At 44.8% G+C, this 13,651-nt stretch overlaps 1 protein-coding gene across 1 annotated transcript; it reads left to right on the forward strand.

Moving 5' to 3' along the window:
• The first annotated feature begins 1,517 nt into the window (after nt 1-1,517).
• On the forward strand, nt 1,518-11,134 carry LOC111955155 (cyclin-dependent kinase 5 activator 1-like). The gene is made up of 2 exons (XM_023975260.2): nt 1,518-2,138; nt 2,799-11,134. Exon 2 carries the CDS (start codon nt 3,028-3,030, stop codon nt 4,012-4,014), a length of 987 nt encoding a protein of 328 aa, XP_023831028.1. The 5' UTR covers nt 1,518-2,138; nt 2,799-3,027; the 3' UTR covers nt 4,015-11,134.
• The last annotated feature ends 2,517 nt before the right edge of the window (nt 11,135-13,651 follow it).

Here is a 13,651-nt window from a genome sequence, read left to right on the forward strand (position 1 = left end):
ATTGTGGGAAGCTTGTGGAAGGTTACCCGAAACTTTTGACCCAAGTTAAACAATTTTAAAGGCGATGCTACCAAATACTAATGGAGTGTATGTAAACTTCCTGACTGATGTCTTGAGACTAGGAATGTGATGAAATAAATAAAAGCTGAAATAAATCATTCTCTCAACTATTATTCTGACATTTCACATTCTTAAAATAAAGTGGTGATCCTAACTGACCTAAGACAAGGAATTTTTACTAGGATTAAATGTCAAGAATTGTGAAAACTGAGTTTAAATGTATTTGGCTAAGGTTTATGTAAACTTCCGACTTCAAATGTACATATTACCTCAAATACCTTGACTAACCGGTGCCCCGCACATTGACTCTGTAGAGGTACCTCCTGTATATAGCCTCGCTATTGTTAATTTGTTGAACTTTTTTATTTTATTTTTTTACTTATCTATTTTTTTCTTAACACTTAATTCTTCTTAAAACTGCATTTTTGGTTAAGGACTTATAAATATAATTTCACTAAGGTGTAAGGTCAGCGCATGTGACAAATAACATTTGATTTGATTTGATCCATAAGAAATAACACATTTCAAACGTGTATTCCCAGTCAGGTTAAATCCACAGATTAGGGCCTAATGGATTTATTTCAATTGACTGATTTCCTTATATTAACTGTAACTCAGTAAAATCTTTGAAATTGTTTCATGTTGCCTTTATATTTTTGTTCAGTGTAGATTCAGCCGCGGGCCAAATAATTTTTTTTACCAGATGGTCAGGGAACATAACTACAAATAATTTGTAGGCTGCAAATTGACCTAAAGAAATAAGCCCAAACAGATATAATATTTGACGAATATTTGTTTAACCATGCTTACATTTGTAGGGTAAATTATCACACATACAGTATCTCTCTATTTTGCGTGAGAATAATTTGGAACAGATTTCCTGAATTAAAATCACTTGGAGCTGATTTGCTGGTGTTTTTAAATTATTTTATGTAAAAGAATAAAAATACAAGTTTTTGTTAGAGTTTTTTTTCATAGAAACTTGAGGGGGCAAATATAATCACCTGTGGGCCACCAGTTAGGAACCCTGTGCTAGAGTTTCACCATACTGTAACTATATGTTATATACCACGGTCACCTACTGGCTATGTGGCATGTAATATCTATTGTAGACCATGCCTGCAGGTAGGCCTACCATAGCTTGAAGGCTATGAGAGACACACTGAAGCCACTTACCCGTTATCCCACTCCAAACACACACAAACACATTATAAAACAAGCAAAATATCGTAATCTACAGCCACAGTTTCTAACAATTTACCATATCACTCGAATGCGATAAGGATAGTCTTGTGATCTAGCAATGTAGTGTCGAACAACACATTGCCATCAGTGAGTGAGTGTGTTTGTGCGCGCGTCAGGCAGCTGAGCAGTACACGCACCCCTGCTAGGAGGAGTCAGTAAATTATTTGATTAGCCGCCTCGCGCCACTCGGTGCGCTCAGTGGTTTACGGAGACCGATTTGAAGGGTTGACAAGGAGAATCGCTTCCCTGGTATCCTGTCCCTCTTCACCGGGTAGCCTAGAAGCATAGTATGCTATCCCTGTCCCTCCGCTCGTTCCACGTTGAACAGAATAGCCAGAGACGCATAGAGAACTGTCTGGATTTTGAAGGTGAAGGACTTTGTATTTACATAAAGTTCTGTAGGCTATAAATACTGCGTATTTGATCGCGAGGATGGCTGCGAAGATGGAATTAATCGAAAGGACAGTAAGGTCCGATATCAGAGTGAAAGTTTGCACAGCACTCCCTCTGAGATGGAGACGCGAATGACATAATAATTTATTCACTTTTTCTCATAACGGAGCGGCCTTTTGGATTTATTGTCTGCAGCTATTACGCGGCGACGGACACCTGCACCCGACTTGGCCGAGACTGATTCTACGCGGCTCTCCGCTCAATAACAAATTGCTCAGAAGCGCTTCTTGAACTGAATCGATCATTTCTACTCTTAACTGAACTGTTGTCAATGGTAGACTACTTCCACACAGGCAGTTCATTTGTTGCGCTTTGTTGTGCAGTTCTGTAAATCACTGAATGCGACGGATAGGCGACAGTGGGCATCCGATAATAAATTGGTGAGCACCTCTATTCTCTTCATATTGATTATTTTACAACCTCTTTGGAGTTACATGCAGGTATTTTATGAATGTTATATTATCCTGATAATAATTTTCTGTGTTTGTGGGGATTCATTCATTGTGTGATGTTATTGTCTGAGGTTGGGGTTTGCGGCTTTCTTGTTATAGTGCGCACTGTGACATGTTGTTGTAACCTGTCCCAGAATATCATTGTGCTTTGTGAAAAAAAAATAGTTATTGATGTAGCCCACTGCGGTAGCATAGGTTATAATGTGTTGCATTGATTCGACAATTATAGCCGCATGTTTAGGCTGTCTGAGTCAGTCTAGTGACTTAAGGGACAGGCGCATGAGGAACAGTCCTCACACTAGGCTAGAGAATTGTCTGTACTAGCTCTGGTCCAGGGCGTTAGTTCGCGTTCGTAGATATTAGTAGAAGAACACGCACTAACGTCCTGGACCAGAGCTTTGTCTTGACATGCATGTGGGAATAATGTAGCGTCGCTGCTTGACGGGAAAATTAAGAGGTTTTGCGATAAAAAAACAACAACCAAATATTACATTATTACACGTTATTACAAATGTATTATTTTAAATGTTAAAGTATTACCTTGTTTATTCTCGAAATCATACGTTTGCCTGTTCTTATGTGTTGCAGATACTGGATGTGTCTTCATGGGCATTTGAATAGTGTCAGCATCAACTGAAAAGTCACAAAGCTCAACTAAGCTTTATAAATGTCTTCCTCAGTCATCTCTTCATATCGCTTCTCCGTCCAATATTCACTGCCTGGATTGTAACAGCTAAAACAGGAGAGAACTGTGCCTCCACCTCGCCCCTGTCAAAATCCAAAGCCAGTATAATATTCTTTACAGCACTGACTCACAATGGGCACAGTACTATCCCTTTCCCCTGCATTCAGGAAGAACAGCTACTATGACACGCGGCCTGGCTCACTCAACCACTACCCGAGCCTGAGCAGCCGTTCGCTCAACACTCAGAAAGACCGCACCAGTGGCCTGAAACGGGGACAGTCAATCTTTCTCCCAGCCCTCACCTGGAAACGCCTGGTCGCCTCCACCAAGAAACGAGGGGGCTCTAAGAAATGTCCTGGGGGTCCGGGGTCACTTGGAGACCCCCTCAACAACAACAACATCTACCAGAAGGATCCGGTGTTGCACCTCAACCGCGAGAATGTCAAGAAGTCTCTGTCGTGTGCCAACCTCTCAAGCTACGACGGGCCAACGGGACTGGGTCTGGGGATAGGCTTCGGCCAGGGGCACTACAGCTATGGCATGGGCATGAAGCCCCAGCAGTTGTCCTCTGTCAAGAAGGTGCCCCACCAAGGATCGGCCGCCTCATCCCCCAAGCGCATCATCGTCCAGGCGTCCACCAGTGAACTTCTCCGGTGCCTGGGTGAGTTCCTGTGTGGCCGCTGCTACCGGCTGAAGCACCTCTCCCCTGCGGACCCGGTGCTGTGGCTGCGGGCGGTGGACCGCTCTCTGCTCCTCCAGGGCTGGCAGGATCAAGCCTTCGTGACTCCGGCCAACGTGGTGTTTGTCTACATGCTGTGTCGTGATGTGGTGGATGGAGACCTGGTGGCGTCAGAGCACGAGCTTCAGGCCACACTACTCACCTGTCTCTACCTGTCCTATTCCTACATGGGCAATGAGATATCCTACCCACTGAAACCTTTCCTGGTGGAGGCTGGCAAGGAGGCCTTCTGGGACCGCTGCCTAGCCATCATCGACGCCACCAGCGCCAAGATGTTGCGCATCAACGCCGACCCGCAATTCTTCACCCAGGTGTTCGCTGAGCTGAAGAGTGAAGGGGGCTGCAGCCCACAGGACTACAGCCGCGTGCTGGACCGGTGAGAGGAGGGGTAGTGGGATACAACCCCCCCAATCCCCATCCCCCTGTCCTTTCCCCCCACCTCTCTGCCAAACATTTCCCACCCGCTCCAGCCACCTACCTCCAAGAATGTAACACAGGGATAAGGGACTGCCCCCCCCTGTCTAATGGTACATCCCGAGACCCTGCCATTAACCACCAATGAGCCATCCACATTAAGACAATGGGGAAACTTGTCCCCCTTAAGACTAGATCAGAAATTAGCATGTGTCATCAATAGGGTTGAGTGCTTATGTTGTTAGCACAAGCCCTTTTGTGTTATGTAATACTCATCTGATGTTACTTGAATGGTGGAACCATTTGGTCCACCTGTCCTTCGTGACCCCACTCTCACCTCTTGTGTCTCAGTGAGCTGGGGGAACAGAAACAGAAACAGTCATCTCAGCTGTTCCCCCCTCCAGTCTCTCCCCACTCTCCTCTCTTCCCTCTCCCCCCTCTCCACTCTCTCTCCCCTCTCTTCCTTCCCCTCTCTTCCCTCCCCTCTCTTCCCTCCCCTCTATCTCCTCCCTCCCCTTTCCTCTATCTCCTCTCTCTCTCCTCTCCCCTCTCCTCTTTCCCCTCTCCTCTCTCCCGTCTCTCCCCTCCCTCCTCCCCTCTCTCTCCTTTCTCCCCTCTCCCCGACACCCTCCCCTCTCTCCTCTCCTATCCCTTCTCCTCTCTATCCTCTCCACCTCTCTCCTTTCTCCTCTCTCCTTTCTCCTTTCTCCTTTGCCCTCTCCCCTATCCTCTCTCCCCTCTCCTCACTCTCCTCTCTCTCGCCTCCCTCCCCTCTCTCCTCTCCCCTCTCCTCACTCTCCTCTCTCTCGCCTCCCCTCTCTTCTCTCCCCTCTCCTCGCTTTCCTCTCTCCACTCTCTCTCCTCCCCTCTCCCACTTCTACCACAGCCAAGACTCCCTGTCTGAATGTGATAGCAACATCCGTTTGCCATGTCATCTAGGTCCCATGTCATCTAGGTCCCATGTCATCTAGGTCCCATGTCATCTAGGTCCCATGTCATCTAGGTCCCATGTCATCTAGGCCCCATGTCATCTAGGTCCCATGTCATCTAGGTCCCATGTCATCTAGGTCCCATGTCATCTAGGTCCCATGTCATCTAGGTCCCATGTCATCTAGGTCCACTTGATTCTGTCTGTCGTGTGCTTGGTCATCAGTAAAACAAAACAAACAGTGTTTTGCAGGATTCTTTTGAACACAGAGGGTCATCTGCCTGAGGGAAAAGCTAGAACAGCTACCAACCCATTAAGACCATTCACTCAGTTTACGTCCCAAATGGCACCCTATTTCCTAAATAATGCACTACTTTAGACCAGAGTCCTTTGGACCCTGGTCAAAAGTATTGCACTATATAAGGACTATGGTGCCATTTAGGACGGAGCGTAAAAAACATCTGTAGGGTGCAGGGCCGTTTATGTCTCTCTCTCCAGCTATCATTTAATCTAAGGGTCTCCTGGTGGAAGCAAAATACGCCCTTATTTTGCATGTGTGTGTGTGCTTTCGTGTATGTGGGTATGTTATTGGCAGATAGCGAGGTTCATCAGCTGTTTACCCCGTCAGTCCTTTGTTCTCTGGCTGTGCCTGTCATCAGGGCACCCGGCCGCTGCTGCTGTGGCATTCATGAGACTACCCCCCACCTCCTCCTCCACCTCTCCTCCATTCTTACTCTGGCCCCATACCATCCATCCACCTCTGTCCCCCTCTAGGCTACTCTACAGGCCTAGAGGTTCAGTCACTGGCTAATCCAGGCTGGCCTGGAATTTAAACACACACACATACATACATACATACATACATACATACATACACTTAAATACCTAGTCTCCTGAGTCCCCTGAAAAAATGTATGAGAGGGAGAGAGGAGGGGTGTAGATATGAGTCACACGTGTCCTGTAAAAGGGTGGAGGTAGATGAAGGTGGTCCTTAGTCCCAGTGCAGGGCTGGCCTGGAATGGCAAGATGTGTGTAGTTGTGGTTAAATGCTGCTGTTATTGTTGTTAGCCTCGCTGTCTCATTTTGGGATTACATCTGTGTCCCAAATGGCTCCTTATTCCGTTTTATTGTGCACTACTTTTGGCCAGGACCCATAGGCCTTGTTGTTCTCCTCTTTAAAAAATGTTTTTAATGAAACCTTGGAATTTCTGGTTCACACGTTTTGATCTAAGTCACATGTGCTCTAATGTGTGTTTGTGTCTGTCAGGAATAGACCACAGATGTACCTCAGGGCCAGAGGGCGGGATTTTTTATGTGTGCAAGCTGTGCTCATAAAAATATATTTATCATGGTTGCCAAGGCATTAAAAAAATCTGATTTGAAATATGAACAGAGAGCGAGAGAGGCTTTGGATCCCTTCATTCCCTTCTGGCCATGGCAGACTGTTAGCCTGCTAATGAGCAAAACTACAATAGGTACAATATGAAAATGAGGTGTGTAGAATGTAGAAACACACCTAAGGTAGGTCAAGGGAATTGTCCCAAATGGCCCATAGCGCTCATAAGACCCATAGGTTTCTGGTCAAAATTAGTGCACTATGTAGGGAATAGGGTGCCATTTTGGGATGCAGCCATACAGTAGGATCACAAAGATAGTTACTCCCGGTATGAGAGGGTGAGGTAGTTCTTCTATCGCCTTCTATGCAGACAGGTCTTGCTGCCAAACCAATTGTAGTTCTGTTGATGCTAAAGCAACATAACAGCCTCTCAGTCTCTCTTCACTCTGATTCTGGATGAGAGTGCTATAGGTTGCAATGGGTTGCTATGGGTTTGTTGAACCAAGGCAACTGGTCTACTGTCCTAGACCTAGAAAACATGTTTCAGGGTCTGGGACTTCGGCGCTCGATGCTCCACTTCCGCCCAGACGGGTGGTGGGTGGCCCATTCAGGAACAGTATGTGGCAGTGCTGTGCTGTGCCACCCTAACCGTCCCCTCCCCCATGCCAGGCAAAATGCATTTACACACTTATGTCATGTGGGCTGAGCATACTGTACTGGAATAMCCCCCCCCCCCCCCMCACACACCTATCTATGGATTTACACTGCACTCTCTGACTGACAAACACTCACACTAGATCCGCGCCTTGACACGAGCATACAGTATGTACACACACACTCAAGCAGGCACACACACCGTGGTAATCCACGATTAATCCTCCCATCCAATCAAATAGAGCAAGGGGGAATAAGTAAATGCCAAAAGGTTCAAAATCTGATGAGATTTGGTCTTGCACTTCCATCCTTCCCCCTGCGTTGGCCCTCCGCTCAGCCTTCCAATTCATGACACACTCCTCATAACAACTTGGAGGTCCCCCAAGACCAATGCACAAACCTCATGTTCACTCCTTCAGCTCAGACCGAGGCTTATTGGTGTTGGAGGCAGTCCAGTCCAGTGGTTCCTGCCTGCCTGCCCAGGGGCCTTGTATTTCTATCTAAGAAGTGGAAGACTAGAGCTGGGTGAGGTTGGCGAGGATGTCTCATTGCTGGGGATCACCGTCTCTGTTTCAGGAGCCTTGGTCGACGGCCATCTTGGAAGACGGCCGGCCACTCCTATTGTTGTGGACGTTGTTGTGCATTCAGTACGACACTGGCCACTGGCCAGCACTCAAGGCCTCTAGTGTGTTGACAGCAATGAACCCTATCCCCCTCCTCTCACCCGCTCCTCCTTTCTCCTCCCTTATCCCCGTCTCGCTTTCCACACACACTCGCCTGTTGTTCCCCTGCCTGTTGCCATTTGATTGGATGTTCAACCCCATTGTGGAGAGAGGAGCAGATAGAATGGTGGTGTTTGTTGGCCAACAGTCAGTCACAGACACAGCCTTAGTAATGGGGCTCTATGGCCTCTATCTATACCGTTGTGTTGTATGCTATCCTGTCTATAGGGGTGATAGGGATTGCATGTGGGTCATAGTTTTGGGAGCATTTTGCTTACACCAGGAGTCTCCTAGTCAAGTCCTGTTCTCCTCTTATGTAATATTATTGCATCTTTCAGGGAAATCGTAAAATGTTCCATGTCTGTGTGTGTGACCTTAGAGGCATCCTCATTTTAAAACGTGTACACGCTACATGTAACTGGCAGTTTTCTTGGAAATCATCATTCCATTGATGTCAGTGGGAGATAGGCATGAACATTTCAGTTATGTGTATGAATCTCAAGTTAAGATGTGGCCCATACAGGTTACAGCTATGGGACTACGCTGTAGTCCATGTGAACAAGAAGAGTATTTCTTAATGAAAAGTACATGTAGTCCATGGAGATATAGAGAGACATAGGCCCTGCAGATGGTATATTTATTATTAGCATGTTATTGTAATGTGACATCCATCAACCTTGAGTCCACCCTCACCCTCACCTTAAGCAGATTACCCCTTTATCTCTTTACCTCCACCCACCCACACAAAACCTTGAGCTGGATCCCTGTTTATCCAATCGTATGCCTATACCAGACCTGTTTCTCTGTTTCCAACCAATCATATGCTACTCAACAGGAACTGTGACTCTACCTGTCCAATCAAACACCTCAGCAGAACCCTGGAACTCGGTTTGACTGTTGGATGAAACTACTGATTGGCCGACAGGATATTCTTTGCAACCCCATTGGTCAAGGGATTCTCCTTCACTACAAATGGACTAAATATGGAGAGTCAACCAGGAATCAAACAAAAGACTGTTGGACCCTATTCTATGAATTACATGGGTGGGACTCAAGCAAAGACTATTGCACCTCAACCATCCAGGATATTTCAAATGGATCTCAGGCCCTAGTTTGGCATAGTGGGAGACTTTGGTTTGGCGGGAATATCAGGCGAAGGCTGTTTAAGTCACCATTGCTCTGTGAGTTCTGGTGAACTTGTTTTCTCAGTGTATTTTTCTGCTGTGTTGGAGTAGAATTTCAATGGCACACCTATAACAGTCTAAGTGCAGACTTAAAGGGATAGTTAAAATTACAAAATGACATATTGGTTTGAAATATCCCTTTAAAAGAAGTAGAAAATTGTGCAGCTTAAATATGTTGCTGTGTGACAAAATAAACCGACGACAGGAAAAACTAAAAAATACGTCATATCTTGTTACTGTGGTGGTGTGCATGCCAGATAGGCTAGCATTTTTTGTTTTGTTTTACGTTTGCTTTTTTCTTTTGATTAGATTTTGTTTTAATGCCGTAAATGTGTTTTCAATGAAATGTTATTTCCTTAACTTAAAAAATGTAATCAGTTCATCCCTAGTCATGGGAGAAGATCTGATGTCAAACAGTATTAGTATGTAATTATTCAAGTCATGATGACTGTTATAATTATAACTGCACATTTTAAGTGTTATTGTCATTGTGGATGTTATGTTATTGAATGACAGAGACAGAGAATCTACAGTACCTGTATTCTCATTTTGTTTTGATGAACCTTTGTCTTTAACATCTCGAAGAATGTGAAATCATGTAAACAATGATAACATAGTTTCTCCCATTTCTCCACCGCTATGTCTTAGTGTTCAAAGATGTCAACACTGCGATTTCAGACACAGCTTTTGACACAACACTGTTTAGACATGGTAGATGTGATGGTATAATTGGCATCATTGTGATGGGCATCATTCTCCTGGGTCAGGAGGCTGTGTACGTAGGGTCGCATCCCAAATGGTACCCTATTCCCTATATAGTGCACTACTTTTAACCAGAGCCCTATAGACTATATAGGGAATAGAGTAATATTTGGGACACACCCCTAGCCTTCTGTTAGAAGGAAGGGTTTCAGTTTGTGCTTGTCTCACTTCCTCTGAGGATGTTGTGAAATGGGCGGATGATTGATTTTCACAAAAACATCAACATAATTTTGTAATGGCTGCTGTGTGTGTATAGCAAATGCATAATCAATGGAATCAATGGCGAAGCCTCATCAATGCGACAACAGATGGTGAATTGATGCACAATGGAAGACATTGTAGTGGTCAGATCACAGACAGGCGTCCCCACACAAGCACCTCCGGTCCTTACCCTCATTGTAGCTATGTCTTAACCCACAGCACTGCATATAATTGAGGCCTCTGCTTCTTTTCAAGGCTACATAGCACTCCTATTCTATGAAAGGAAAATACTTAAACAAAATACTGAACAAAACATCAATAAAGAACTGTCTGAATGATCAGTGCTTTGAGTTAGACACTTACCTGTTGCCAACCCTCTCATAAGACCTGTACCCTTCAGTCTCCTCTCACCGTTGCTGCCAACCCAACCCTTACCCCAGGTTTCCATGGTTACCTGCCCCTGGCACTGACTGACAATGTCATTGTGATAAAACTCAGTTGAAATGGAGAGACCAGAGTTACTTTTGTAAAGCCACCTCATATGTGTGTACAGATGTAGGATCTTACTCACCCTAGTGGGGGGACTTAACCGCAATGCAGGACATTTAAAACTTGTCGTGTATTTGAGGTTTAAAAAGGCTTCTGAAGTTTGTAATTTAAACTGAAATTTCAGACTTAATTTCTTCCTATTTGAAAAATGTATCAACCCTTATAAAAATGTCCATTAATTATAATCCACATAATAATCCACATTTTCTGTTGCTGCAGGATTATTTTCCTATTGTAGCAAACTGGCTCAAATTAAGATCCCACATCTGTATGCAACTCGATGTGTCTAATATTGTTGTTGGGGAACACTTGAAGATGAAAACAATGTGACTTTGTTTTTCATGTTAAAATGCAATTTTTGTTTCCTTTTTTCATTACGATGTTGATGATTATTACTATTATTATTCAATAAAGTATTGAGGTGAAATTCCTCTCCTGTGGTGTTAACGTTATTTGGGTGATGGCTTAAGAGCTTTATATTGTATGCTCTCTCTCTCTCAATTCAATTCAATTCAATTCAAGGGGCTTTATTGGCATGGGAAACATGTGTTAACATTGCCAAAGCAAGTGAGGTAGATAATATACAAAAGTCAAATAAACAATAAAAATGAACAGTAAACATTACACATACAGACGTTTCAAAACAATAAAGACATTACAAATGTCATATTATATATATGCAGTGTTGTAACAATGTACAAATGGTTAAAGCACACAAGTTAAAATAAATAAACATAAATATGGGTTGTATTTACAATGGTGTTTGTTCTTCACTGGTTGCCCTTTTCTTGTGGCAACAGGTCAGAAATGGGAAATCTCTCTCTCTCTCTGTCTCACACTCACTCACTCACTCACTCTCACACACACACACCATCTATCCATCGCACGCACACACCCTCCTCCGGTATTTGCAAGGCCCACAAGCTACCATTGTATTCTCCCAGTGCATATGGCATACTCTGCCTGTCTGGGCCCAGCAACGCAGCACCTGGCTGGCCGACAGTAAAATAGCATAATGCATGTCACCCACAATAGCCTGGCTGTGCAGATGACACTTTGGGTTTTAGTTAGCGGGCTGATCTGTGCTCTCTATTGGAGCATGTCTCTGTAGTCAATCAATTTCCCACTGGTGTGATCCACAGGAGGGACTGGTCTCTCAGCTCACAGGTGGTTGTGGGTGGCATGCTCGGTCTATGTATCTAAGAAAACCACAACCCCAGGATTCAACCAGAGGAGAGTTCTCGCACTACCACAAGCCATCATGGTAAACCCTGTAGATGTCGGCTCAAGCAGAAATGACCTTCTCTATGCCCCTTTGATTGAATCCCAGCCTTGGTCAGGAAGTGTCTGCAGCGTGCTGTGTTATGCACTAGCCTGGCTGCTTGCACTAGCCTGGCTGCTTGCACTAGCCTGGCTGCTTGCACTAGACTGGCTGCTTGCACTAGACTGGCTGCTTGCACTAGACTGGCTGCTTGCACTAGCCTGGCTGCTTGCACTAGACTGGCTGCTTGCACTAGCCTGGCTGCTTGCACTAGACTGGCTGCTTGCACTAGCCTGGCTGCTTGCACTAGCCTGGCTGCTTGCACTAGCCTGGCTGCTTGCACTAGCCTGGCTGCTTGCACTAGCCTGGCTGTTGCAGCATGCTGTGTTATGTACTAACCTGGCTGTTTGCAGGATGTGTGTGTGTGTGCATGTGTGTGTTTATGAGAGGGAGATGTAGAGAGCACAACAGGTTGCATGTGTAGTTTGAGTACTAGCTAGCAAGCACTGGACAGTGGGTCTGCCTCAGGCCACCTCTGGCTGGCTGTCAATGTATATTATGGTGACACAGAGTACCCCTGTAGAGGGACTGAACACACACACTGATGTGCCCTTGTTGTCTTCTTGCGGGTTACCTTAAGTCTATGCATAAACAATTAAATTCCCTGCAACAAAGCAAACTCATAGATATGCTTTAAAACAACACAGTAAAGCACATTATCCATGACACGGACACACACTCTCTCTCTTCTGCAGAGTGACAGGAACAGTGTACTGAGCAATGCTGAGTAAAAGCAAAACACAAAAATGAAACTAGTAAAACCCAAAAAGAGGATTTAGGGTGTTTCATTTTGAATAGACATTACATCCTCCTATAACCCGCATACAACTAAATTAAAATAACTTTTTGGCAGTGAAGGCAGCTTACTTATTTTGGTAGATTATTGTATTTGACAATTCGTTTTAAACGGCCATTCATGATCTGGGCACAATGCTTAGAACAGGGTGAAGCCATATGGTATTAGGGATGGGGCCGGGTTAGTGACCGTGTCCAGGGATGCTGCTCTTGGTCACTGGGGGCACAGAGGTTACCGAAGCCAGGCCAGGACACAAGGATGGAGGGATGGAGGGAGGGATAGAACAAGATGGAGAAGAGAGGGGGATCAAAAGGAGTGGATGCAGATGGCTGATCTGGACTCTGTTGGTCCGGCCCTCTCCCTCGTCTGTCGAAGACACAAATCACCCTGCTCACTCACTTCCTCCCATCTCTCCCTCTTTCCCTCCATCACCCCCCCCCCCCCCTCCCTCTCTCCCATCTCTCTCTCCCTATTTCCCTCCCTCCCAGTGTTGTGGTCCTTTGTGCCTCTGTGAGAGCCTCTACTGCTGTTCTCAGTCTTCTATCAGTCCTCTGCTATCAGTTCCCTATGGGGACAGCCGAAGACCCCTTTTGGAACCGTTTTTTTCTAAGAGTGTAGCAGCATTTCATAGAAATGTGTGTCCCAAATACTACCCTATTGCCTTTATATTGAACTACTTTGACCAGGGCCCTTACGGTTCTGATCACAAGTAGTGCACTTTTAAGGGAATAGGGTGCCATTTGAGACTCACCCACAGGCTGTGCTCTGCCTCTCCAGAAGTGATTACCATTGGTAATTTATATTTTTGACTGGTATACAATAATCCACATAGGTTACACAGCACTTTAAAGAGTAGCTTTGTCAATTTAGAATGATTAAAGCCAACCTAAATTGCTCTCATCTCAATACATAATAATGCATAATAGGATATACCATACGTCTAAATAGCTTGAATTAATATCATATTATTTACTCTAGGAAGATCATGTCCAAGTCTAACTCAAACTATATAGTCAGAATTAAGGAAATAGTCTAATTATACTATGGGGAGTCTCTAACTAAAAACATAAATAAATAAATATTGGGTCAGTTTCTACAGTGCATTGGTTTGTAGATCACAGTACAGTTCATACTTAAAGCATCAATATGG

The sequence above is a fragment of the Salvelinus sp. IW2-2015 genome, linkage group LG30, assembly GCF_002910315.2.
Source record: "Salvelinus sp. IW2-2015 linkage group LG30, ASM291031v2, whole genome shotgun sequence".
NCBI lineage: Eukaryota > Metazoa > Chordata > Actinopteri > Salmoniformes > Salmonidae > Salvelinus > Salvelinus sp. IW2-2015.

Excerpts from the sequence above, each read along its gene's own strand:
- LOC111955155 (XM_023975260.2), top strand. The coding sequence starts at position 3,028 with ATGGGCACAGTACTATCCCTTTCCCCTGCATTCAGGAAGAACAGCTAC.